This window comes from Cynocephalus volans, chromosome 18, assembly GCF_027409185.1.
Source record: "Cynocephalus volans isolate mCynVol1 chromosome 18, mCynVol1.pri, whole genome shotgun sequence".
Taxonomy (NCBI): Eukaryota; Metazoa; Chordata; class Mammalia; order Dermoptera; family Cynocephalidae; genus Cynocephalus; species Cynocephalus volans.
The window spans coordinates 13,522,852-13,547,757 of record NC_084477.1 but is presented as its reverse complement, the minus strand read 5'-3'; the positions used below and the strand labels follow the sequence as shown (position 1 = coordinate 13,547,757).

At 53.9% G+C, this 24,906-nt stretch overlaps 1 protein-coding gene across 1 annotated transcript in view; it reads left to right on the top strand.

Annotated features, from left to right (window-relative positions):
• Positions 1–227: 227 nt before the first annotated feature.
• GPR137B (G protein-coupled receptor 137B) overlaps positions 228–24,906 on the top strand; it is a 41,638-nt gene continuing 16,959 nt past the window's right edge. The window contains exons 1-2 of the mRNA XM_063082801.1: positions 228–713; positions 20,035–20,084. Of these exons, the coding sequence (XP_062938871.1) occupies positions 345–713; positions 20,035–20,084 (419 nt within the window). The 5' untranslated portion in view covers positions 228–344. The remainder of the gene's footprint in view (positions 714–20,034; positions 20,085–24,906) is intronic.

The following is a 24,906-nucleotide window of genomic DNA, read 5'->3' as shown; positions in this document are numbered from 1 at the left end:
CGCGGGGTGGGGAAGGAGGGAGGGGCGTGTCCGGAGGCGACGCGCGGGGGCCGTGGGCGCGCGGGGTGGGGAAGGAGGGAGGGGCGTGTCCAGAGGGGACGCGCGGGGTCGGAGGGAGGGGCGTGTCCGGAGGGGACGCGCGGGGGCGGCGGGCGCGGCGCCGCCAATGGCCGGCCGGGGCGGCGCGGGTGGGTCATGTGGCGCCCGGGCAGGAAGCGCGGCTCGTCGTCCCGGCCGCAGTCCCCCGGCTGCGGGCGCCGCGCGATGCGTGGAGAGGCCAGAGAGGGCGGCGGCCGCGAGCCCGGGTGGTGAGGCCGGAGCGTCCCCGCAGCGCCCCCGGCCGGATGGCGGCCGCGCCGTGGGAGCCGGTGCGCAACGACTCGCTGCCGCCCACGCTGTCGCCGGCCGTGCCCCCGTTCGTGAAGCTCGGGCTGACGGTGGTCTACACCGCCTTCTACGCGCTGCTGTTCGCCTTCGTGTACGCGCAGCTGTGGCTGGTGCTGCGCTACGGCCACAAGCGGCTCAGCTACCAGAGCGTCTTCCTCTTCCTCTGCCTGCTCTGGGCCTCGCTGCGCACCGTGCTCTTCTCGTTCTACTTCGGGGACTTCGTGGCGGCCAACTCGCTCAGCCCCTTCGTCTTCTGGCTGCTATACTGCTTCCCAGTGTGCCTGCAGTTCTTCACCCTCACGCTCATGAACTTGTACTTCACGCAGGTGAGTGGCCCGGGGCTGGGGGTGGGGGTGGGGGGCGCTCACCTGGCAGGTGGTCCCGCGGGGCCGGACACGCGGCCGAGAGTGTGGGGCACAGGGCACCGGTTCTGGCGTCGCTGAGCCTTGTCCCACCTGCAGGCCTTTCTACTAGGGAACCCCCTGCTATCCCCCAAAGAGGGGGACACCCGTCCTGCGCTGTCCTTAGCCCCGCATCACCCCTCTACGCGCAGTGCCAGGCAGCGTCTTGTGCGCACTTCAGGACTGGCACCGATGGCAGGTGTGCCTGTCACAGAGGCCTGGCCTCTAGAGTGTCCCCGCCGTCCCCCGTCCCCAGGCACCTAACCCCCAGCCTGGGAAGGTCACCCGCATGGAGGTCTTCAGCTTTGGGCCGGACGCTGCCTTTGTTGAGGGATGGCACATGGGACCACCCTGGTTTTCTTGAGATGTTTTGAATTTCCGGCTCAGGAGCCCTAAGGAAGCGCGACTAAGTCATTGCACTGGGTTGCTAACCAAGCCGCCCAGGTGTCACCCAGCTCCGATCTGCTGCAGCAGGAGGCCCCAAGAAAAAGCCGTAAAAGTTCCCTAGGCTCTTTTACAGGCTCACAGGAGTTATTTTATGAGGCTTATTGTTAAGCTAATGGCAGCGCGTGGGGATTGACTCGGCCGCTTGTTTACCTGTGATGCGTGACTTCAGGAGAGTGCAGCAATTGTAAAGCACTTTGCACATACTTTGTAAAGAATTGCACAAAGATTTAATGACACAACGCCGTCATCATCATCATTGCTATCTCTGACTCCCATTAGCTTTCCAAGCATTAAAATGTCCATTTTCACTAGGACTCTGCCCAAGGAAAGGGACCAACTTGTGTCACCTGGTGAAGGTAATTTAAGAGCTTATGCACAGAGGCCCCAAGCAAAGCAGGCACCCTGTTCCTTTTAACAGCATTTCTGTTTCTCAAAAGAAAGAGTCATTGATTAATAAAAGAAAGAAAAAAGTAGAAAAAGAATTGCCCTGGTGTAGTGGAAGCCAATGACTGGAAATTTCAAGGAAATATTTTAGGCTGGAAAATAGCCTGTGTAATGTTTCGTAGAGATTATAGTCTTTTAAAAGTGGGTCTACGCTCAGAGCCTTCTCATAAGTCTGGTGTATCAGCATATTTTCCAGTCTGCGAATAATGTGTATTGTCTGTCCAAATACTGTTTTCAAACCTGCGAACCAGTTCAGGCAGTCGGCTACGTGGAAAACACTTGGGCTTTGTCATTGAATGAAAAAGGGTGGTTCCAGCAAGGTGCAAAAGGGACTGTGACCATGGAATATTGCACATTGAGATCTTTATGTTTGTTCCTTTTGGGGGGAGGGGTGGGGAAGGGACATGTAGGGAACTGTCCTGGCTCTCTAGTAATCATATGCAGATTCTGAACTTGGAGCCAGATTCCGGGCTCGGCTGTGCATTTTCTGCTCCATCTGCTGGTTGGTGAGTAAATGCTGAGCAAAGGAAAAAGTGACCAGTCGGACAGAGCGTCTCTGGCTGGGAGGCCCAAAGTCACGGCCTTGTCGTCTTTATATCTCCCAGGTCAGCAGGCCCCACAGCGAGGGCGTTCTGCCTGAGGGCCTGAGAAGGTGGCACAAAAGCGCTGGCATTCCTGGCATCCTGATGAAAGCTCTGATACTCCTGGGGAGTTATAAAGGAGTTGGCACTTTGACCCCAACCCAGCTCTGCCGCCACTCATCTGCTGTCCCCCGCACACTCGTTCTCTTACACGGGGTTCTTGACCTTTGGAATCGCTTAAAACAGGGAGCTTTAAGAATTACTGCTGCCTGGGCCCCATCTTGGACCAAGTGAATCTGGTGTGTGTGGAAGGGGATAGCAGTTGACACTTAAGAAGCAGGTGCCGCATGCTCGGCACAGCTCTACGCCATTTATTTAGTCTTACAAGAATTCTCTGAAGAAAGTACTGATATTGTTCCCATTTTACAGAAGAGGAAACTGAGGCCCAGAGAGGTCAAATGACTTGCTAAGGGTCACACTGTCAGCAGAGGGTTGAGCCAGGATTCACACCCACATCTGTGACACCCGAGTGTGAGGCATGTCCTTTATGGTACAGTGTTGGAAACCTCTTACAGTGGAGAAACATATGTGACTCTGTGGGTAACACCTTGTTCTCCAGGATGTGAACTTGGAGTTGGGGAGATTCAGAGTGGGCTGGTACACACGATGCGGTTAAGTCAAGGTCCAGGGGATTGAAGGGGCGGATGTTGAAGCATTAGGTGACTTGGGTGGGACCGAGGCCAGAGGCTGGCTGGGAAGGAGGAGAGGATGGTGGAAGGGAGCTTGGCAGAGTGTGGACTCGGGCATGAACTGGAAGGAGGGTCCGAGAGGTGGAGGAAGCTTTCTCCTGTCATTGTCACGCCCTTTGTCGGGGCCCTGTGCTGGGGCTTCTTCGCCCATGTCTCGTAGCCTCAGTGATTACCCACGAGGAGGGTACTGTTTCCACCCCCCATGGTTCCTGCAGCCCACGTGGCACCTCTGAGAGGTGGGTGTGGAGCGGTCCTGTCCTCTGTCCCCACCGCGCCCCGGCACATATCGCAGGCTCACCTGATCATCGAGGAGGCTCAGTTCGATTCACTTTTCCCCCAAATCACTGCTTTCAAACTCTGCTGGCTTAGGTCTCTCCTTCCACCCCTAATGATCTCTCAGGGGAGCCTGTGGCTTCCTAGACGAGCTCAGTTATTCACTCTTTACGTCCAAATTAAATCTCTTCTCCCTCTACCCCTGTCCAGGGCAGGCCAGGCTTCCAGCCCAGGGCTTGGAGTGGCAGGTGTGTCCTGTACCCTTCCCTCTCCCCCTGCACCCCCTCCATCTTCTGGGGCTGGGGGGTGGGCACGGGCTCCCATGGCCTTCAGCCCGCATCTGCCTTTCCTCTGGTTCTGTCTCTGTGGTCACCGTGGTCATCGCCACGTGGCTGCATCTGCATACACGCATACACGGTGGGTTTCAACTTCATCCTGTTCCCTCTGCCGTCTCCCTCTCCTCCTGATCCTGTCTTCAGGTGGGGCAGCCTTAGGGCGTTAGGGCCCTTCTTCTGACCCTCTTCCCTTTCTCGTGAAGCCATGGGGCCACTGAGACCCCTCCACTTGTGCTTGGCCCTGTGGGCGCAGGGCTGGGTGCCCACCCAGTGTCTTCTGGGCCCACAGCCCTGGACTCTTTTCAGTCCCTGCCTGCCTGGGGGCCTCCCCTGCAGAAGTCCCAGGTGGAAGCAGGTCCCACCCTCTAAGTTCCTGGTGCCCTCAGACCTCCAGGGCACAGGGTGAGCTCTGCCAGGACTCGCTCTCCACAAGCCGCTCTGCTCTGGCGTCTATACCCTCAGGGCCTACCCAGGCTCCTGGTCGTCCTAACCACTGAGAGTGGTTCCCGTGCAGGTTTCTTGTCACTGGCCTGGGGCAAGGTGCTCTCCTGCCAACAGGCCAGAGCTGTTTTTCTCTGTCTCCACCTGCCACGTTCCAGGACAGGCTGCACAGGTTGGCGGTGGCCACAGCAGGATGTTTCTGCTGACTGTGTGCAGACCCTTTGTGTGCGGTGTGTATGTGTCTGGCCTCGTGTCTGGGGCTCTTCTGGGAGCACCGAGTGTCGAGTGCCTGAGTCTCCAGCTCTGGGTAGAGCTGAACTAGGATGTGGTGGTACCCAAGGCCTTTGACTCTAGAGCTTAGAGTAAGCTCTGTGTCATGTCGTCTTTGTATCAAGGGCTTTAGAGCAGGGCAGGACCTAAAACCTGAGGCACGTGGGGTCCCTGCCACTAAGGTCTTGTGGTGCCTCCTCTTCCACATCTTAGGGTGGAGGCTCAGAAGCACAGGCTGGGGACTTCTGTGCCAGGGCAGCTCCTGGGTGGGGCAGGGCTGTCTGCAGAGCTGGTGCCGGGGGTAGGGGGTGGGGGACTCGGGGAGACCCCTGTGCAGCTGTGTGCCCAGCCCTTTGCCCTTGGAATTACCAGTCTGGAACTCAGACTCTTAAAGTTCCTGAGTTTGGTTGAATGGAATGGGCTCGGCTTCACCCTGGTTTAGCCTTGTCTTGGGCCGTCTGACAAAGTCCTGCCGTCACATCCGTGTGGTTTGGGGAAGGAAACGGAGAAGTGAGCCCTGTCGGTGGGGAGAGGTGGTGTGACAAGTGGATGCTGACTCGGGAGCCAGGAACTCACCACACCTTAGAGTGCAGCTGGGAGCGGGCAGGATCTGGGCCTGGTTTGTTCTAGAACTCTGCTCGGGGCTTTCACATCACTCAGCTGCAGCAGGGATGGTGGGTTAGTCATGTGCTTCTGTGAGATGGTGCCAGGTGTCATAATGGGGGCCTGGGGCTCTTGGTGGTGGCTGGGAGCTCTTGGTGGTAACCTGGGGCTCATGGCGGGGCTGGGGTCTCCTGGTTGAGGCTGGGGACTCACAGTGGGTATCTGAGGCTCATGCTGGGGTCCGGGTCTCATTGTGGGACTCAGCGTAGGTGGTGGGAGCTCACTGTGGGCACAGAGCCGGCAGAGGCTTGTGGATCAGGTAGCAGCAGTGGGAGTGGGAGGAGCAGAGACTCTGTGTGCAGAGCTGGGTTTGAATCCTGGCCTTGCCCCAGTGTGGGCCCCCTTGCCAGTTAGTGGTCTCTCTGAGGCTGCATGCAGGGAAAGGGAAACTGTAACTCTGTGCCATGGGCTGGAGTGGGTTAAAGGACCACCGTCTGTGCTGGACCCCTCTGCTCCTCGCTTAGGTCAGGGGCTCGTGCACATCTGACCGCAGACGCGCAACCGCTGTCCTGAAGCTCAGGTCCTGGGCCTGGCCCTGCCCTTTACCAACCAACCCAGTGTGTCATCAAAACGACTCTTACCACCAAGATGGGATGTCTGTGTTTGTAAAGTGGCAGTGACTCCTGGCGTGCCCTTGGGGAGGATGCCGCTGTGCCTAACTGTAGCTCCTGAGACCAAGAGTGAAGGGCTGGGGACCCAGCAGCCCGGCCCCTCGTTTTGTAGACAAGCCAACCAAGGTCTAGAGGAGTGGAGTGACTGGTCCTCTGCCTCCAGCAGAGGCAGGATGGGCCCCTGACTGCCCCGCTGGCACCCATTAGGCCGGCCTGTGAAGTGCATCCCTGTCCTCATCCTTGCTGATAGGGAACAGAGAGACAGCCTACGGACCCAAGGACCTGCCCTCCATCCCCACCGGGAAAAGGGAGGGGTGACTTTAGGAGTAAGTGGCTTTTGCTATGGCTCTCAACAGTTTAGTCAAGGACTGTTTATCAAATACCTGCCTGTTGTGTGCTGGGCCCTGATCTGGGAACTTCTCGGCCTCGTGATGATGGGGAAGATGTGAGATGCTTGAGAAACAGACAAGGCAGGCCTTTGCCAGCCCCCAGTTTCAGGCCTTTGCTAGCCCACAGTGTCCTATTACCAGCAGGGACCACACACTCCCACAGGGCAGCGACTGTGCTCACCTTGGCTCTGTGCGCACAACCACGGCCTTGCCTGGCACTGGCTTCCTGTGGCCACTCAGTGCACCATGGCCAGCCAGAGCTGAGTGTGCATCTGTTTGTGCATGTCTGTGTGCCTGCCTGTGTGTGTGTGCATCTCTGCATGTGTGCCCTGGTTGGTGTTTGTGTGCCTGTGTGTGTGTGTGTGCACGCACACATCTGTGCGTGCATGTCTGTGTACCTCTGTGTTTGTGTGCACCTGTGTGTGTGCACATCTGCATGCGCATGTCTGTGTGCCTCTGTGCATGCATCTGTGTGTGTGTGCACGCACCTATGCGCATGGAGAGGTTTCCTTCTTCCTACTCAGTCTGCCATCCGCCACCAGCACCTTCAGGAAGAATCTCAATTGTGCAGCCCAGTGTCCCCTTCACCGTCCTTGGGCACCTCTGTCTCTCTGCCTGCTCCTGCTGCTCCTGTTCCTCGGGGAGATGCTGCCCATGGAGGGGGAGCCAGATTGCCCTATGCCCTCAGCACTCTGGGGACAGTAGACTCCTCACCGCACATCCAAAGTCCACTCCACGGACCACATGGAAGCCTTGATCCCCCGTGGCTCTGTCACCACCAGGAGCCCTTGGTTCCACACACCGTGGGTCTCAGGGTTTGCTGTCTTTTTGCTGACCTTTCTTTCCACAGTCACACGAGCAGGGACTAGCAGAGAGGCTGAGATGAGCACTGTCCTGAGGCCAGTATGGTTACCCAAGCATCTCCAGGATGGTGTCCGCCACACCCACCCAAGGACTGCCCCTAGGTCCAGCTGTGTCCCCCTCCCTGGCTGTTCATCCCTGCCAGCGGCTCAGCTCTGAATGGAGCTGAGGACAGGAGTGGCTCCAGGGAAAGGCTGACCCTGGAGGACGTAGACAAGACTGAAGGCTCCTTATCAGAAGCTCACCGCCAGCTGCCTCGAGTTTTGACAGCAGCAAAATCGTGTGACCGCAAGAGCTGCTTTTTCCTCTCCTTCTGGGCTGAGGACCTATCTCGGGTCTGACACTCCGGTGGCTGGTTCTCAGGGCAGAAATAGCCTTGGAGGACCTGGGATGCAGCGTCCACCGAGATCTGCAGAGGCTCAGAAATGCTCACTGCTTACTGATCATGTGGCAGAGATTTAGAGTCTGTCAACCTGTGGGGACAGAGGAGCCTCCCCGAATGTTCCTACAAGTGGGCTGATGTCCTGCAGCTTGCCCAGGAGGGCTGCGAGAAAGGAATTAGCTAAAGGAGTTAGCAACAGTGGAGATCTCTGTTCCCTATCCTTTTGTGTTTCAAACAACCCTTTGAAAAGGTAAAACCCATTCCTAGCTCCAGGCCTGACAAACAGCCTGTAAGAAGGGGTTGGCCCACAGGTGTACTTTGCCCACCCAGGATCAAGACCAAGCCAGTGTTTGTCACCATGATCCCACCCACCTTCATTCTGATAGGCTTTGGCTTTTTTCATGGTTTAGGGCATGTCACTCATCTAGTGAATATACCTTATTGACCTCCTACACCCTCCTACACTCTGGGGTCAGAGGCAATAAGTTGGAATTTCTTCCCCAAAGGGCCACAGTCTACTGGGGAGGACAGACGGCCATGAGCGAGCCATACACCTGCAGCTCACAGGAGGGACCCAGGGACATGCAGACGAGGGTGTCAGACAGTCTTGACGTTGTGTCATCAACTCACTGTCCCCTGCCCCCTTTCAAGCAGCAGACACACTGGCTAGGCTACACAGTCTTTAAAACACAGAGTAAAAGTTCACACACCCGATGAAATTAGCTCCCTGGGCCACACGCTCCTGTCCCAGCTTCCTAGACCTCACAGATGGCACAGACCCCGTCCATCAGGCCGACGCAGCGGTGTGGTCCACTTGTAGTGCGTGCCGGTGGCAGATGAGGACAGAGGCCAGGACGTGAGCGACACTGCTCGCAGAGGGAGGCACACACCTGTCCACGCCAGCCGGCCCTGTCCTCCCAGTGTTCACAAAGAGCACAAGGTTCCATGGGACATGGAGGATTGTTCCAGGTTTCTTTTTTTTTTTTTAATTAAAAAATTTTTATTGAGGTAGAATTCACATAACATAAAATCAACCAGTTAATGTGTACAATTTAGTGGCACTTAGTGCATTCACAAAGCTGTGCAACTAACACTTCTGTCTAGTTCCAAAACATTTACATCACCCCAAAAAGAAACCCCATACCCATTAAGCAGTCCCCATTCTCCTGGCAACACCAATCTGCTTTCTGTATGGATTTACCTATACTGGCTATTTCTTATCAGAGGAATTGTACAATTTGCGTCCTTCTGTGTCCAGCTTCTCTCAGCATGATGTTCTTGAGGTCCATCCATGTTGTAGCATGAACCAGATCTTCTTTATATGGCTGAATAATACTCTGTTGTATGGAGCGGCCACATTTTGTTTGTCCATCCATCCATTGATGGACATTTGGGCTGTTTGAGCACGTGTTTTTGAGTGCCTTTTGCACACCGTGTAGACTCTGGGTTAATGTCAAATATGGTTCCTGCCATCATGGAACCTAGTATTGAGCAGGGAAAACAGACTTTACATAAATACTTTCTCCCTTGTGTGACATTCCTTACAGTGGTGACACAGAGTGCAGGATGTTTTCAGTGGAAAGTTGGGAACTTCATTCCTTCAACTCTGTGGTTCTCCCTGTAGGATACATGTTTTAAAAAGAGCCAGTGGCTTTTGCTACTATTGAAGTGTAAGCCAAATCCATCTGTAGTAAATCTTGTAATAATAAAAAATCTTACTGCAATGAAATAAAAATATTTCCCAAACACAAATATTCACTATGAAGAGAGGCCGGTGTTGGGGCAGAGTGAGGATTCCTAGTTGGAGCTGTTTTTGCATAATTTGCCCACAAGAATCGGGTGGGAGGTTAGACATAGCAGTGCCAGCGAGGCTTGGGGACCTTCCTCCACAGAGCCTGTGGGCCTGGCTGGCCAGTTTGTGTCACCTTATTTAGGTACACTTGGAACAGCTGTGGGCAGGGCCCTGAGGGTAAACTGATCTGCGATTGTCGCAGGAGCAGGTAAGAAACACAGCGATGATATTAGTGCATCGTGTGGCCACAGCTCTTTCATTCACAAGCTGCAGAGAGGGTGCCCAGCAGGGAGGCTGGCCTGTGCTGGTCAGAGCGCAGTGGCAGTGGGCAGGACCATGTGCTTCTTTCTGTGACTGCACCTGTCCCAGGGCTGCGTGAGCCTCGGGGGCTTCACAGGGCGGAGGACACCAGCTGCTCTCGGGAGGCACTTCACGTCTGCAGGCTTCACAGCCGAAGGCTCCTTGGTGACTCTGTGTGCTAGCCCTTTCATCTCGCAGACAGGTGCTGGGAACCAGGAGGGTTCAGAGTCTCTCAGAGCCAGCAGAGCAGGTGCGTGACATTCTGGCCAGCCTCGCCCTGCATCCTGGTGCACAGGTGACCAGAGATGAAAGGAAAGCAGGGAGGCGGAAGTTCAGGCTTGAGTGTGGCCTTAGGTTGACTTTGAGAGCCTTAGGATGGGAGACGTGCTCCCTAGAGAGCCCACTGCTACCTCGGGGGCTGCCTGACGGGCCCACTTACCAATGTGGAGTCCCTTCGAGCTCTGCCTTCTGGGTGGACAACTTGGGTGCTCGCTGTTGGGTGGGGACACAGCTCAGCTTTTGAGGACAGGGAGGCTCATAATCTCCCCAGTGGAGGGGAGGAGAGGTGCTGGGCCATCCGGAGAGTTGGAAAGTGAAGAGGAGCCCTTCAGGAAGGGAGCCAACAAGCAGACATGACCTTTATCTGTACAGAGTAGGGAGTAGGAGTACTCCCTGGGCTCCTGCCTCACTGGGTGCACACACATGCATGCATGCACACATGCACTTGTGCACACGCTTGCATACGCACACAAGCACACACATGCACCTGTGCACACATGCACACATGCATATACACGCGTGCGTGCACCCCCACACATGCACTCGCACACAGGCATGCATGCACACATGCACTTGTGCACACGCATGCATACGCACACGAGCACACACATGCACCTGTGCACACACACGCACACATGCATATACACGCGTGTGTGCACCCCCACACAGGCACTCGAACACAGGCATGCATGCACACACATGCACATACGTTTGTGGAGAGATCTTAGGTGCCAGGCCAGCCAAACAGGACAGGGCAGTGGAGCTCTTAGGAGGGCCAGAGAGGGCTGGGCACAAATGAGAGCCGGTGCCCACCATTTCAGAGAGCAAGACCACACAGTCTGATGCAGTGGGTACCCTGCACTTCGGGGCCATTGGCTGTCTCTCTGTTACTTACCTCATTACTAGCTCCATTCAGAGAAGGAAATCAAGAAAAATTGCTCACCACATACTCCCTTAATTTTTTTCTCCTTTGAAACAGCTTCCTTGAATTCTAGCGGATCTCCCATGGCCAAAGGCTATTTGACTTTCGCCTGGTGCTTGTTTAAATGGATCAGCATTTCCCAGATAGTTAGGTAGATTGTTTATAAATCCCTTTCGATTGAATTTTCCTAATCATCTTGTGCTGTTCCTGGCTGTCAGAAGACTTTGTAATTACCTCTTGTTCTTTTCTAGAGGCTTTGATGTGAGCAGAAAAATCAGTGTGTCTTTAAGTCTCAATCCCTTCCTCAGGGAAGAATCCTCCAGGTGTCCTTGAGCTGACAAGTGGTGGGTGAGGAGAGAATATGGCCATCCCCACCTTCCGTTCCCACCTGCCCCTTCTTAAGTTGTGGCAGCTGAGCTCCCTCTGTGGGCTGTGTGTGCAGCATGGCCACGGCTCGCCAGTCCCCTCTACTGCTGTGGACACAGGAGTAGGAGTGGGGCTGTGGCAGTTACCCGGGTCCCGAATCCCTGGAGCTTTGGCCCATGTCTGACATTTGGAAGGAAAGAAAATCCTACCTGACAACAGAGTGACAGTACCCTTGCCCTATCTCTCTTGGAAAGTTGTCCTCAAATGCTCATCCCCTAGAGTGCCTTTTATTCTTTGGGGGATCCTGCAGAAATAGGGACATCCTGCCCCTGGATTTCAGAGGCTCTGCCTGTCCGGTCACCTGCTCTGGTGAGTGAGGATGCTCGGTATGTAGAACCCAGAGGGAAGCAGCTGACTCATGACTGTCGTCTGGGGAGGCCGTGGCCTCAGGGTTTGCGTAATTTCCCCAATATATCAGGAAGTGGGCAGCGCAGAGGGACCAGGAGAGCAAATATCGAATGTGTCAGTGGCTCCTAACCTTAAGTATGAAGGTTTCTAACCTTTTATGGTCAAGAAAGCCTCTGCAATCACAGTGTGGTAGCTGTGAGTTTAGAATCGTGGTTTGGGAACGTAAGTAAAGACTAACGATCATAACAGCAGCAGCGACAGAGGGACGGAACACTTGCATCACTGATTTGCTGGCAGGCATTTGTCCAAGTGCTCTGCATGTGTTAGCTCACCTGATCCTCACAAAGACCTGTGAGATGGGTACTGTTAGTTGTCTCATTTTACAGATGAGGTACTTGAGGGACAGAGAGGTCAGGTGACTAAGGTCACACAGCTGATAATGGGTGGAGCTGGGACTGAAGCCCGCCAGAGTCCACACTCTTAACCACCTTTAGACGTCCCTCTGCCAGAGGTGGATACAGAGCCGTGGCCTGTTTATTTGATGGTAAATACCATGCCTTAGTGAGAATGAACTCATGAACTAGAGCCGCCGGTCTCAACACAGACACACTCCAAACACACAATCGTGGGTGAATGAGGAAGCTGCGGGAGGTATTAACACATTTATATGGAGTGCAAAACCAGGCAGGACAGTACTATATATTGTTTATGAGTACACATGTACTTAGTAAAAGGATAAGCCTATCTGGGTATAAAAACACCAAATTCAGGATAGTGATGATTACCCTGGGAGGGACTAGAACCTGGGAAGCTTGGAGCCTTCAAATGTGTCTTTTGTATTTATTTAAAATAAGACACAACTGGAGCCAACATGGCAAAGTGTTAAGGATTGGCTGACCTGAGTGGTGGGCACGTATTTGCCATGTTATTTCTTGTTTTGTGTATACATGAAATATTTTATAAAAAGTTTAAACCTACCATAAGTTTGTAACACTTGCAAACGATATTGCATCCATACGTTTAAAAATAACGTGAGAGAGAAAGATACTGGTTTCTTTAGTCCTGAGTGTGTGCTTGGTGCACAGAGAGTTCCAGACCTCTTGGCTCCTCGTCCACAGGTGAACACGGAGGATCAGGGGTGCGAGGCTTATTAGGGGTGGGAGGATTGGGAAGCGTCCCCTGTTCCTGTTTGCTTCTGTGGAGGCAGCATTTCAGGGAGTGGGGGCACAGAAGTGGAGACTCTAAGACACGGGGCATGTTTTGGGGGGATTCGTAAAGCAGATGGCTACATAGATAAGTTCTGTATCAAGTGCAGGTCTGGATGCATCAGGTGCTTCGTTTAGTCATCACAGATGCTGCCTCTGGGGACAGCAGAGGTTACCTCTGCTCTGTCGTTTCACTGAATGCACAAGGAACACTCGTACCCACAAGAATAGCCCAGGCCTTTTCTGCTGGAAGCAGCCACAATGTGGCATTAGTAAAAATGATGGTGAGACAGCAAACACCAGCTCCAGTGTTAGGGGTCGAAAGTGTTAGGGGCAGGCAGGCGATCAAAGTGTGGGAAGAAATCAGTGTTGCGTTAAAAGACCATGATTTATTACGGGAGGGGCAGAGTTCAGCAGCTGCTGCGGAAGCCCTTCTGTTTGTGTCAAAGCAAGGACGTCACATGCAGAGCTCCTGCGTCATCTGCAGGGCTGGTGCAGGGCTGGGGGTGACCAAGGGGCACTAAGCACGATCCCTGGGGGGCAGTGAGGAGCTTGACCCGCCCTGCGGGCTCCCCCAGCCCCTCACCGGCCGGGTGTCTTACAGCAATCCTCGGAGAAGTCTGGATCGCTCGCAGCTCCTCCCCAGACCTGGTCTAGGCTCTGCACAGCGTCCAGGTTGGATGCTAAAACTGAGGGGAAGTGGCCTTTGGGGGAAAGTGCTTTGATGGGACTTCAGGGTTTCTGATGAAGCTGCTGCGTGTTCCTCTTTCTCCTTAAGGCCTGACCCTGTCCCTCTCCCCTCCCTTTTACCGCCATTGGGGAACCCCTGAAAGACCCTGGTGTTTTCAGAAACTGTGTAGAGGGAGGGAAGGAGGTGGGACCAGTTCCTGATCGAGTCGCCCAAGAAGCAGCTGGGAAGGTGCAGCCCGACCCCCGCCTCCTGCTGGCCCCGCCACGCTCCCTCAGCCCCCTCCCTGCTGCCTCAGTTTCCCGGCCCGTGTGCCCCCTGTCCCCAGGGCGCCCTCCACCCTGCCCCTGCCGTCCTCGGCTGCCCACAGCAATGCTGGGCTCTCCCAGTGGGAGCAGCGAGGTCTCGCACCCTCGACCACCCCTCTCTTGCCCTTCACGGTCACACACGTGCAGAGCAGCTCGCGCTCCAGGGCGGCCCCAGCGCCCACTTTCTCCTGCCTGCAGGTGGGGTCTGCTGCTTCCTCCAGGCCCTCCCAGCCCGCAGGGCCTCCCGGACTCGCCACCTTGCCTCGCCCGAGCCTCCCTCCCTGCGGCTCTGAGGCCAGGACGACTGAGGGGGCCGTGCCTGTCTCCTCCCTGCTCCCCCTTTTAAATAGCCCGACCGAGAGACAGTTCACGTCCCATGCGACTCCGCCTCTGAGGTGTGCTCCGGACGCAGAGTTGGGCCACTACCACCACGATCCGTTTTAGAGCTGCTGCTTCACCCCCAAGAGAATCCCGCGCCCACACGCGGTCACCCCACGTTCTCCGCTGCGCCCCACCCGCGCTCTTCACCTCCTCAGCCTAGGCCCTCCGCTCCTGCTCCCCAACCGCTGCCCTGCAGCGTGGATCTGAGTTCCAGCTATGCCCTCCTGCAGACGCCCCGCCCCACCTTCTGCAGGAGCCCCGCCCCGTCCTGCAGACGCCCCGCCCTACCTTCTGGAGGAGCCCCGCCCCGTCCTGCAGACACCCCGCCCCACCTTCTGCAGGAGCCCCGCCCTACCTTCTGGAGGAGCCCCGCCCCATCCTGCAGACGCCCCTCCCTACCTTCTGCAGGAGCCCCGCCCCCTTTTGCAGACGACCTGCTCTACCTCCAGCAGGAGCCCCACCCCCTCTTGCAAATGCCCCGCCCCACCTGCAGGAGCCCCGCCCCGTCCTGCAGGGGCTCCCGCCTCCCGCTCCACAGCCCAGCTCTGGTCAGGCGGGCCCTGCTCGCCCTGCTCACCTCACTCCTCTCACGTCTAGTGTCTCACCACGCCCCTCGTGCCTCGCCACGCCCCTTCCTGTCTCCCTCATTCTTCCCGAGCTACCGCACGTTCCTCACTCCCTCCCTTCAGCCCTTCCCCTGGCTCCTCAGGCCCTTCCCACAACCCCCACGTCCCCCTCATTCCTCTCCACACCCCCCACGCTTCCCTCACGCCTCCCCACGTTCCCCCAAGTGTCTCATGGTCTTTCACGCCCCTCCCACGCCTCCCCCGACTCCTCACGCGTCGCCATGCCCCCTGACGTCCCCTCACACGTCCCCACGTCCCCCAAGGCTGCTCAGGCCTCCTACTCCTAGCCACGCCCCCTCGTCTCCGCTCCCCTCACGGGCTCCTCACGTTTCCTCATCCCTCCCTCACGCCCACCACAGTTCCCCGCTCCTGTCCCGGCGTGTCCTCCCTCCGGCCGCCCCCTTTCCTTCTGTTCCGCTGTCCCGTGCGGCCTCGTCCGCCTTGGCCTCGCGCGGTGCCCGCCTTCCCGCCCACCGAGCCCGCGCTGGCTGAGGGCGGTCGGCCGCGGTGAGCTCCGGCGTTGTCTCTCCACGGAGGCCGCCTGGAGCACAGGCGGCGTGGGGACAGGCGGACGTGCAGCTGGAGTCACACGGTACTGACATCACGCACGTGGGGGACAGACGTCCTGCTGGCGGGAACGGAGGGTTCACTTGAAGCGTTGCGGGAGCGTGTCCAGGCACAGCTGGAACGGGCCTGTTGGAATCGAGGGCAGGGCTTTCGTTTGGGTGTTGTCGTCACCGTGGCTTTCAGCTAGGGAGCGTGGAAGTGACTGATTTACTATCACATGGTGCCCCTGTGTGGCCCCGACTGTGCCCCCTCCAGGCGGAGATGTGGGGTTGACGACGGTGCCCCTGTGTGGCCCCGTCTGCCTCCCTCCAGGAGGGGATGTGGGGTTGACGACGGTGCCCCTGTGTGTCCCCTACTGTGCCCCCTCCAGGAGGGGATGTGGAGTTGACGACAGTGCCCCTGTGTGGCCCCGACTGCCTCCCTCCAGGCGGGGATGTGGGGTTGACGAAGGTGCCCCTGTGTGGCCCCGACTGCCCTCCCTGCAGGCGGGGATGTGGGGTTGACGACGGTGCCCCTGTGTGGCCCCGACTGCCCTCCCTGCAGGCGGGGATGTGGGGTTGACGACGGTGCCCCTGTGTGGCCCCCACTGCCCTCCCTGCAGGCGGGGATGTGGGGTTGACGACGGTGCCCCTGTGTGGCCCCCACTGCCCTCCCTGCAGGCGGGGATGTGGGGTTGACGAAGGTGCCCCTGTGTGGCCCCCACTGCCCTCCCTGCAGGCGGGGATGTGGGGTTGACGAAGGTGCCCCTGTGTGGCCCCGACTTCCCTCCCTGCAGGCAGGGATGTGTGGTTAACCAGACGTGAATGGGGGGTGTGAGACACGCCCACCTTCCTTCCAGTGCCTGTCATCCCTTGCTCGGGGGGCTGGAACGGTGGACCCCTGCCCTCCCACACCCAGCCACGGTCACGTTCACGGCTAAAGGCTGAGTAGTGTTTTAAAGTTGCTAATGCATCTTGTTGTTGTTTTGTTTATTACACTTATTGAGGCTGCAGTGAACGTTCCCTCCGTACTTAGTTCCTCAGGTAGGTGTTTCCCAAACCCTGTTCCCTGGAACACTCATTAGGCAGGCTGCAAATATTCAAATAAGTTTGGAAACTGCTGTATACGGTATGTTTCTCTTGAAGATTGACAACGTCTTAGCCTTTTAAAGGCTCTGAGAATTCCTGCAGGGGAAAAAAACTTTCCCGGGTAGTTTTGGAATTTGTTGGATCACGAGACATTTGTTTGCAGTAACATTTATTATTAATTTCTAGTTTTGCTGAAACACCTTGCCTCACAATAAATTCTTACAAGTGGAATTGTGGGGGCAAAGCATATGCATGTTTCTCAGCTCATATACTGAACCAGATACTTGCCATAGCTGGGAACAGGGTTGTCCTGACCGAGTTCCACGAAGGGATATTCGGGGTCCTGGCCAGCCTGTGAGGTTGTCCTGCCCCACCTGATTCCATTCAACCCACCACTCAGTGAACAGTGTGGGATGGAGTGGCAGGGGCCAGGGACTGTGGGAAGTAAAGAGATGTTTCCTGTTTCCTTTATGAAGGAGGATGGGTGGGTAGATGGACTACCCTTCCAGTTGGGAATGTTTCCTTGGTTTTGCAGCTCTGGGCTGGGGGTATCATTCTGTAGGGCCCAGGCCCAGAGGACACAGCACTGGCCAAGTGATAGAAGTGAGCTGGGACCCTGTAGCAGCCATGAATTGACCCTGGTCCACCCATATGCTCTCCTGCAGTCCTTGTGTGTCCAGGAGCTACCTCTGCAAGACGGCAGCTGGTGGCCAGGGAACAGAGAAGACCTGACGTGCCCACTGTGATTGTGGCCTACCTCCCTCAAATCAGCTGTCTGTGCTCTGACCTGCCGGAGTTAGCATCGTTTCTTGTAGTTCTGTATGTTTGCGTCCCACCTCTCCAATGGGACTACGAGCCTGCTGAGGGCCGGACAGCACTGTGCACAGGGCAGAATTCATGGACGGGGCTGCTAGGCCCACGGATGCGTCGTGGGTGGTGTGTGGACCAAGCAAGTTGGACTGAGTTACCAGCACTGAGTAAGCCCTGCTAAGTGCGCCCAACTGTGAAAACAAAATTTGCACATTCCCTTGGCAAAGCCAAACACTTTTTAAAAAATGTTGTCATTTCTTCTCCTTATTTTGACATCTGTGAAGAAGTCTCAGTTATTAAAAGCAGTGTCCCCAAGTACTGTGTCACACCAGAGCATTGTTATATGTCACGTGAGTCAGTATTAGCTTTTGTAACAACTTTGGAGTCACGTATTAATCTATTCCTTGTTCCTAAGAGAGGTTGTTTGGTAACATTTCTTCTATGGGTGGCAGGGAACTTGCAGAGTGGTGTGACTCGCCTAAAATCCCGTGGAGGGCTGTCAGATAGAGCCGAGCTCAGGACTCCTTTAAAGCAAGGGTACTGCCCTGTGCCTGCTACTGTGCTGTTACCCAAGATTTTCAGATTTTAATTCATTTAGGGTGAAAACCCCGATCTCCTACCTACTTCCAAAAAAGACTGAGGACAGGGAAGACATGTTGGAAACTAAATAATTCTTCCATAAGGTTGGAGGGCTCACCTGCAAAGCTCTGAGGAGGTTAAAGGGAGTGATGCTTACTTCGAAATCTGTAGGTATTCCTGTAGCCCTCTCACCCATCCCCCATGATCCTATCCCTTTGAGTCCTCTATTGGCAGCACTTTGTGAGTATTGGAGGTTTGAAGTGGCCGTGAGTTTGGACTTGGGGATGTCTGTGGACTCCATGGTCCCCGTGATCGAGGCTCTGACTCATACGCCTCTGATTATCGTGATCTTGTGATCACCTATCCTAGTGTGTTTTAGATTAATGATTGCAAAGCTATTCAGGAATTTAGGTCAGGCAATTTTGTTCTAGATCAGTACTTCTTAAGAGGTGATCCTTGGGCAAGCTGTGTCAGAATCACATGGGGAGCTTATTAAAGAGCAGATTCCCGGCCTGGCCCCAGACCCGCTTGATTGGCATTTCTGAAGGGGGACCCAGGATTTGCATTTTTCACACGTTCCCCAGGTGATTCTTCTGTAGGTATAAGTCTGAGAATTACTACTGAAGGTCTTCAGAAGAATGTCTGTTAAAAGTTTCCCAGAGAGAACTGGCTTCTCCTGTTGTGTATGTATTCTGGGAAATGGCCCAGAAGTCGCCAGCCTGGGTCTCCCCTTGTGACATCTGCATTTCCTGAGGTTACTTTCAAATCCCCCTCCAGCAAATGATTTCTCTCTGCTTCCTCTTCAGACAAGGGGCAACTGTATGTCACCCCCCTCTCCCCCACAGGCCCCAGAGCTGCCTGGCTCCGGGTCTCCCAACAGAACTCCCAGCCCCAGGTCTGTGATGTTGGAAGGGGCTGCTCCCAGGCCTGTAGAAGCAGTGGAGCCAGCCCTGTGACAGTTACCCTGCAGCCCTACAACTCCCAGATTGCCACTCAGTTCATTCCACCTCAGGCAATATGTTTCTGTCCCTTAGACAAATATTTGCAGGGCCTGGGCAAATCCTGAGAGGAGGGGGACACAGTGACTGGGGGATTCACGAGGGCATGCTGTAGGGGGTGGGAGGGCCCAGGGGACATTACTGGCCTGGGGCTGGCAGGAGGAAGGGCCTAGAAGCCTGGGGCTTGTTTAGGAACTCCACACAGAATGGTTAGCTTGGAAGTAGGGAATGGAGGTCTTCTTTTTTTTCCTAACCCCCCAGCTTTATTGAGGTATGATTGACAAATAAATATTGTATGTTTTTAAAGTGTCCAGCATGATGTTTTGATGCAGGTGTCCATAGTGAAAGGATGTCACAGTCAAGCTAATTAGCACATCTGTTGCCTCACATAGTTTCCCCCACTTTTTTTGTGGTAAGAACACTTAAGATTAATCTCTTAGCAAATTTCACATATACAATACGTTATTATTAACTGTAATCTCCGCACCGTACATTAGGTCTCCAGAACTTATGATGAACCTGGAGGACATTAAGTGAAATAAGCCAGACACAGAAAGACAAATACTGCATAATCTCACTTATGTGTAGAATCTAACAAAGTCAAACTCAGAAACAGAGAGTAGAAGGTGGTTACCAGGGGCTGGGGACTGGGGAAAATGGAGAAGATGTTGGTCACAGGGTCCAAACCTGTTGGAGTGTGGGTCATCATATACACAACAGATCATCTCTAGAAAGATGTCCTCTCTTCTGCACTCGCCCCTTTGAACAGCAGGGATCCGGGGATAATAAACACATGAGCTTACACGCTACTGCTCCACTCTGGCCCCCCAACCCTGGACAGACCCCCAAGACCCCGGGAGCCTGGCTCACCCCCGACTCTCCATGTACGCACAGTGGCAGTAGCAGCCAGGCCTGTCGTGGGGTGGAAGCTGGAGCAGACACCTACCTTCTGTCTCTCCTCTTTGCCTTCTTGAAGGCTCTGCCAGGTGGTCGACCACACCCACCAAGCGTGGGTGCTTCAGTAACTGCAGACTTCTGAATCTTGAGAAATTCCAATCTGCAATGTTTCTCTTATAGAAAACAGTCCAGCTTGATACCTGTATAGTCTGAAGATGTTTTATTATTTTAAATGTGCTGCAAACTTTGAGTTCTGGGTAGATGGACACTTACATTCAAACAAAGTTAATTTGCTACCAATGAAAATTCTACTAAGAGGTTGGACTGTTTATCTCAAATAAAATGTTAAAATAAGAGAAGTGCTTGGCAGTAATAGACCTATAATACGTTTACTTTTCTTTTTTAACCATTTTAACCATTTTTAAATACTATACTTTTAAAATTGTATAAAAAAGTGTTTGGCATAGCAGATGTTCTCATACAATGTGGACATTTCAATTTCAGAAAATGTGCCTGGGTATAAAAGGAAGGGATTCTAAGAGAAGGGATCCGTTGTGGGTGTTAGCATCTCGTACTCACAACCTGCCATGTTTTTCTGTCGTTGCAGGTGATTTTCAAGGCCAAGTCAAAATATTCTCCAGAACTGCTCAAATACCGGTAAGTACCTGTGGCACCTCTCTCCGCAGTGGAAGGTGAAAGCGCTCACACGTTAAGTTCCTTTCTCTGCCTGGGGTTTGCACATGCTGCTTCTCTAGAAGCTGCTATGAGCATCGCATCCAGGGCCCATGAGAGTTAGCTCATTGAATCATGGCTCTTGTTTACCTTGTTTAGAAACAAGAGCCCAGAACCTTTCCTGACCAGGGAGGAAACAGACAGAATAAAACAGATGCATGCTATGTCTAAACCTTTCTGAGACACTCAAGATGTAAAGGGTGTCTGCAGAAGGAGAAAGGGTTTCCTGAGGGTGCCAGTGTGTGGCCAGGTGCCCATCCCACCCCTGTGCAGGTGCAGCTGGGGCAGCACCTCGCCCCTGCAGCCCTGCCCTCCACCTGGCTGCCAGATTTTCACAGAGGTCTGTACTCCCCGAGCCAAGACCAGTGGCTGGAAGAAAGGTCTGATCAGGATGGAGGGGAGAAAGAGGGTGAAGCTCCAGAAGGGGTGGGGACACCAGTGCCAGCCCTTGCTGCCCAGGAGAGCCAAGCTACCTGGGAGAGCTGACTTTGGCCAGTCACCTTCTTGCACCAAAGTGAAAAATTATTTCGTTACTTTAAAAATATGTATAAATGTGTGTGTGTACATATATGTTATTTAAATACATATCATCTAAAATCTGTGAATCCTTTTTTCAAATTCTCAAAGTAATGTTTATATTTTGTTTTATTTTTTATTAGCGTATTTATTATTACAAATCATAATTTTTCTTTATGTCCTTATGCCCCAACCTATCACTCCCCAGACCCGTCCTCCCTCCCCGCCATCTCTAGTATCCTTAGGTTTGTTCTCTCCTTCTGAAAGTTCAGTGTATTATCATGTCTTTTCTTTTTTTCCTTTTCTTTCTATCTTTCTATATTTTCTTTCTGAATGTGTAATAGTTTAATCCCCAGTTTATATCCAAGGAAACAAGTTCAGAAAGTTGTGTGACAGGGACGGGCCTGGCTACAAGTCCTGAGAAGCCTCATCCTGTGTTTTGTTCTGTTTTTTCTACCTGATCGTGCTGTCTCCTCCCTTCACTACTTTTTGGGTAGTTGCTGTGGATTGAATGTCCCCTGATGGAATTTGGAGTTTTGCTGGCATTTGTGCCAAGGTGATGCGATTTTTCTCTTTCTCGGTCTACGGATTTTCATCTCTTTGGCCGGGCATGGGAGTGCTTTGATTTTAAACATTTTCAACTGTTTTCCTTCTTTGATTTTTTTTTTTTCTTTAATAAACAAAAAATAGAGTGAGCCAAGCTTTGCTTATCCCTTTCTTTAAGAGATCTACAGTATTGGAAGAGAAATTAAACAACACTTTACAGTCCATCGGTTCCATCTCCTCGTGTGGGAGGTGGCAGACACTGTGGCGTGGGAGCTGCCAGCAGCCGGTGTGTCCAGACTGACAAAGTGTCTCGAAGGCTCACCCCATCCCCGCACAGGCTGACCGTCTGCACTGACCTGTGTCCGCAAGCAAAGTGGTCTCCCCAGATGCTGGGTCACTCTGATTTTCTTCTCCTTTGGTCCTTTCTCTCATCGTGCTGGCATGGGCTGTTTATCCTGACCCTGTGGTTTGGGTTGAAAAGAAGTAGTTTTGGGGCAGTGTACCAGACTCTCTGCAGAAACATAGCCTTCGATACATAGTCTGTTTTGCTTCCCTCTCCCTTTAAAACTCTCTCTCCACACCTCCAAATCTCTTCCTTTCTACCTCAGCTGCAGACCTGGGGGGAGAAGTTTAGTTTTGCAAGGTATTTTAATATTATAAAAGTTATACAAACTCATTAGCAAAAGACTATAAAATAGAAAAAGATAGAAATTTTGTGAACATAGACAAGTGGAGAGAAATAAAACAAATCTGCTGAACTCCCTCTCCCCCCAACATAAATCCCCTCCAACCCTAAGGAAATACAGCAATGTATTTATTCCTTTGGAGGTTTTTATATACATTCTCTAAGACAGAGCACATTTCCAATTTTGCTTTGTGACTGTTTAACTTCATGTTAGATCACATGTTTTCTCCATATTGTTTCACATCTCCCAACAATCCTCTTTCTTGAATAACTGACTTTTGTTTAGCAGGCTACACAAAGCCTCCTAAAGGCTCACACAATAGGATTTGCTCGATAGAAATCAAGGCGGAGGAAGGTCTTAGGCAGAAAGAATTTGCACAAAGACAGGTGGGTGGGGACACAAGGACGGGTTTGGGAACATTGAGGAGATGAGCTTAATTTGCAGGTAGGGTGTCCATAGATGGATCTGCCTGTGAGAGCTCTCCAGGGACCAGGTCCAACAGAGGAAAGGGGGAGAACAGCAGGCTGTGGGGCAAGGCACGGGGAGGCTCGGGGACGCTGGGGAGGGGGTGGGCCTGGGAAGGACACGGGCCGGTGGGAGACGGGCAGAGCCACTTACGTGGGCTGTGCGTGAGCACCGAGCACCGTGGGGGAAGAGAGAGTGGGAGGGGGTGAGAGTTGTAGAAGTTGCCAAAGAAAGGAGAGGCACCGAGGGTGAGGACAGAGGAGAAGGCAGGAAAGGAAGGCGTGGGTTTACTGGATTCCCACAAGAGCTCTTTGAGGCAAGAACAGAGTCACATGTCCACTGCAGAGAAGAGGAGACTGCAGGCCAGAGTGGCCCAGGTCTCGCATGGTGCCCAGCTGTGCCTGTCTCCCACCCCCAGCACCAGCCTCAGCGGCCACACGGGATAGTGCGTTGTCACAGGTTTCCTCTCCTTTTATCCTTCTGGTACTTTGCTAGTGTCCTCTAGTGGTCACACACTGCTTTTATAATGAAGAAGGGGGAATAATTCACACCCACAATTTAATGGTATTTGAAGCGACCCCCTGCGGAGTCATCTGGAAAAGATAAATGGGCAGATTGCTTCCCCCCAGGCTCGTGGCTGTCGTTGGGCAGATGGGATGCGCACCAGCAAGGGCCCAGGGCTGATGCCAGTGGGTTCTGGATGTTTCCAGCTTGCGTTCTTCACAAAATAAAACAATAACAATGGGGCTTTCGAGGATCCAGAGTGCAGATTTTTGGTGACTCCCAAATGGCCCACCTTTGTCTCTCTGTCTCTTCGTGGCCCTTGATTTCCCTTCACTGTGGACATGGAGAGAACAGATAAAAACCTTAACGCTCACTCTGAGCCAGACTGTGCCCAGCGCTCCACATATGGTACTTCCCTGGCCTTGCTAGAGCCCCACGAGATATGCAGGGGCACCTCGAGGTCTAGAGAGGACAAAGTGAGGTGTGGCCTGGTTGGGGACTTGCCCATCGTCACACCTGTTGTGACTCACTGTCGGCCCCAAGGCCCACCCCAGGCTTCAGTGCAGATATCAGGAAGAGAAGAAACCCTCCTGCAGTGACAGCATGACGGTCCACGTCGCAAGGTGGTCCTGACCGTGGAATCATGAACACAGGGAGCAGAGTGTGTCTTAGAATTGAAGAACAGGGCAGGCACATCGGGCACTTACCTGGGAGCCTATGTGGCATTCGGGGCTGGGGATACAGGTGGGGTGTCCCTCCTGAGCTCACAGTCGGGTCTGGAGATGTGGGAGGTGCAGAGGGAGCAGCGGGGCCCTGACTTGAGGACAGAGTGATGTGGGTTTGAAGAGCCTTGGTCAGTGATCACATGCCAGAAAAGAACCTTCCCTGGCAAATTGTTGATGTTTCTTTTTCCAAAGGAAATTTGTTTCTGCTTAAAAAGACTTAAGTGCAGAAGACACATGACATTGACTCTCTAAGACTTCACAGTGCTGCCCTCCCCCAGTGGCACTGCTCCAGGGTGCAGTACACACCGTAGCCCACACTGACCACGCCAGTGTCCAGGTCCCACCGAGTCCCCGCCCTGCCACCTTCCACAGGCCCTGGGGCTGTCTTTCTTACCTGTTACAGGAGGTCCCTGAGAAGGCTCTGCAGGCTGCAGTCTCTTCATTTGTCCATGCACCATACTGTGCCCCAAACCATCTTCTCAAACTGCACTGTGGTCACGTCAATCCTGCCCCCCTCTCCTAGAGCCCCCTCCCATCCTTGGCTGTCTCCCTTGCCCAAATGTCCAGGCCTGGTGGACGCTGGCCAGCCCAAGCCCACAGGCATGCCTGACTGTCACGTCTCTCTCATCCATGCTCTGTGCCTCCCTCTGCAGACATGTGCATGACAGCACCTTCCCCGCCACCCTGAGCTACTGGGGGCCCAGGCGCGTCATCTGCATCTCATTCTGTCAGCACAGGGCTCTGCAGGGAGGAGCCTGCAGTCCTTTCTCCCTGCCTGGAAAGATGCAGGATGTCCATGTTAGGTTGTTCCCCACCAGCAAGGGCAAGATATGGCACCTGCTGTGACGGAGCGTTCGTAGGAGCTAAAAGGCAGCCCTTGTCCAGGCATCTGGACGCTCTCTGGATTCAACATGCATGTCTTCACCTGGGCTGACTCCTTCCTTCTTCCCTCCGTCCTCCCGCCCTCTTACAACGTGTTCACAGAGCCCCTGCCACATACAGGGTGGGGACAGCGGGTGAAGGAGCGGCTGAAGTCTTGATCTTCGTGGAACTTATCATCTAGGTAGAAGCCAGCACTGATCAGATCATTGTCCGTCTGTTCTGTTATCAACTGTGATAAGTCCATGAAGTTCAAGTGCAGGGACCAGGAAAGCAGGCATCAGAGAAACCCGATTGTGTGTGCGTGTGACGTGTGTGTGTGTGTGTGTGATGGGTGTGCAGGGAGGGAGTCAAGAAAGGCTTCTTTGCAGCCGTGCTGTTGGAGCGAGGAGGAGCAGGGGGCAGGTAGGCAAGGTTCCTCTGGTA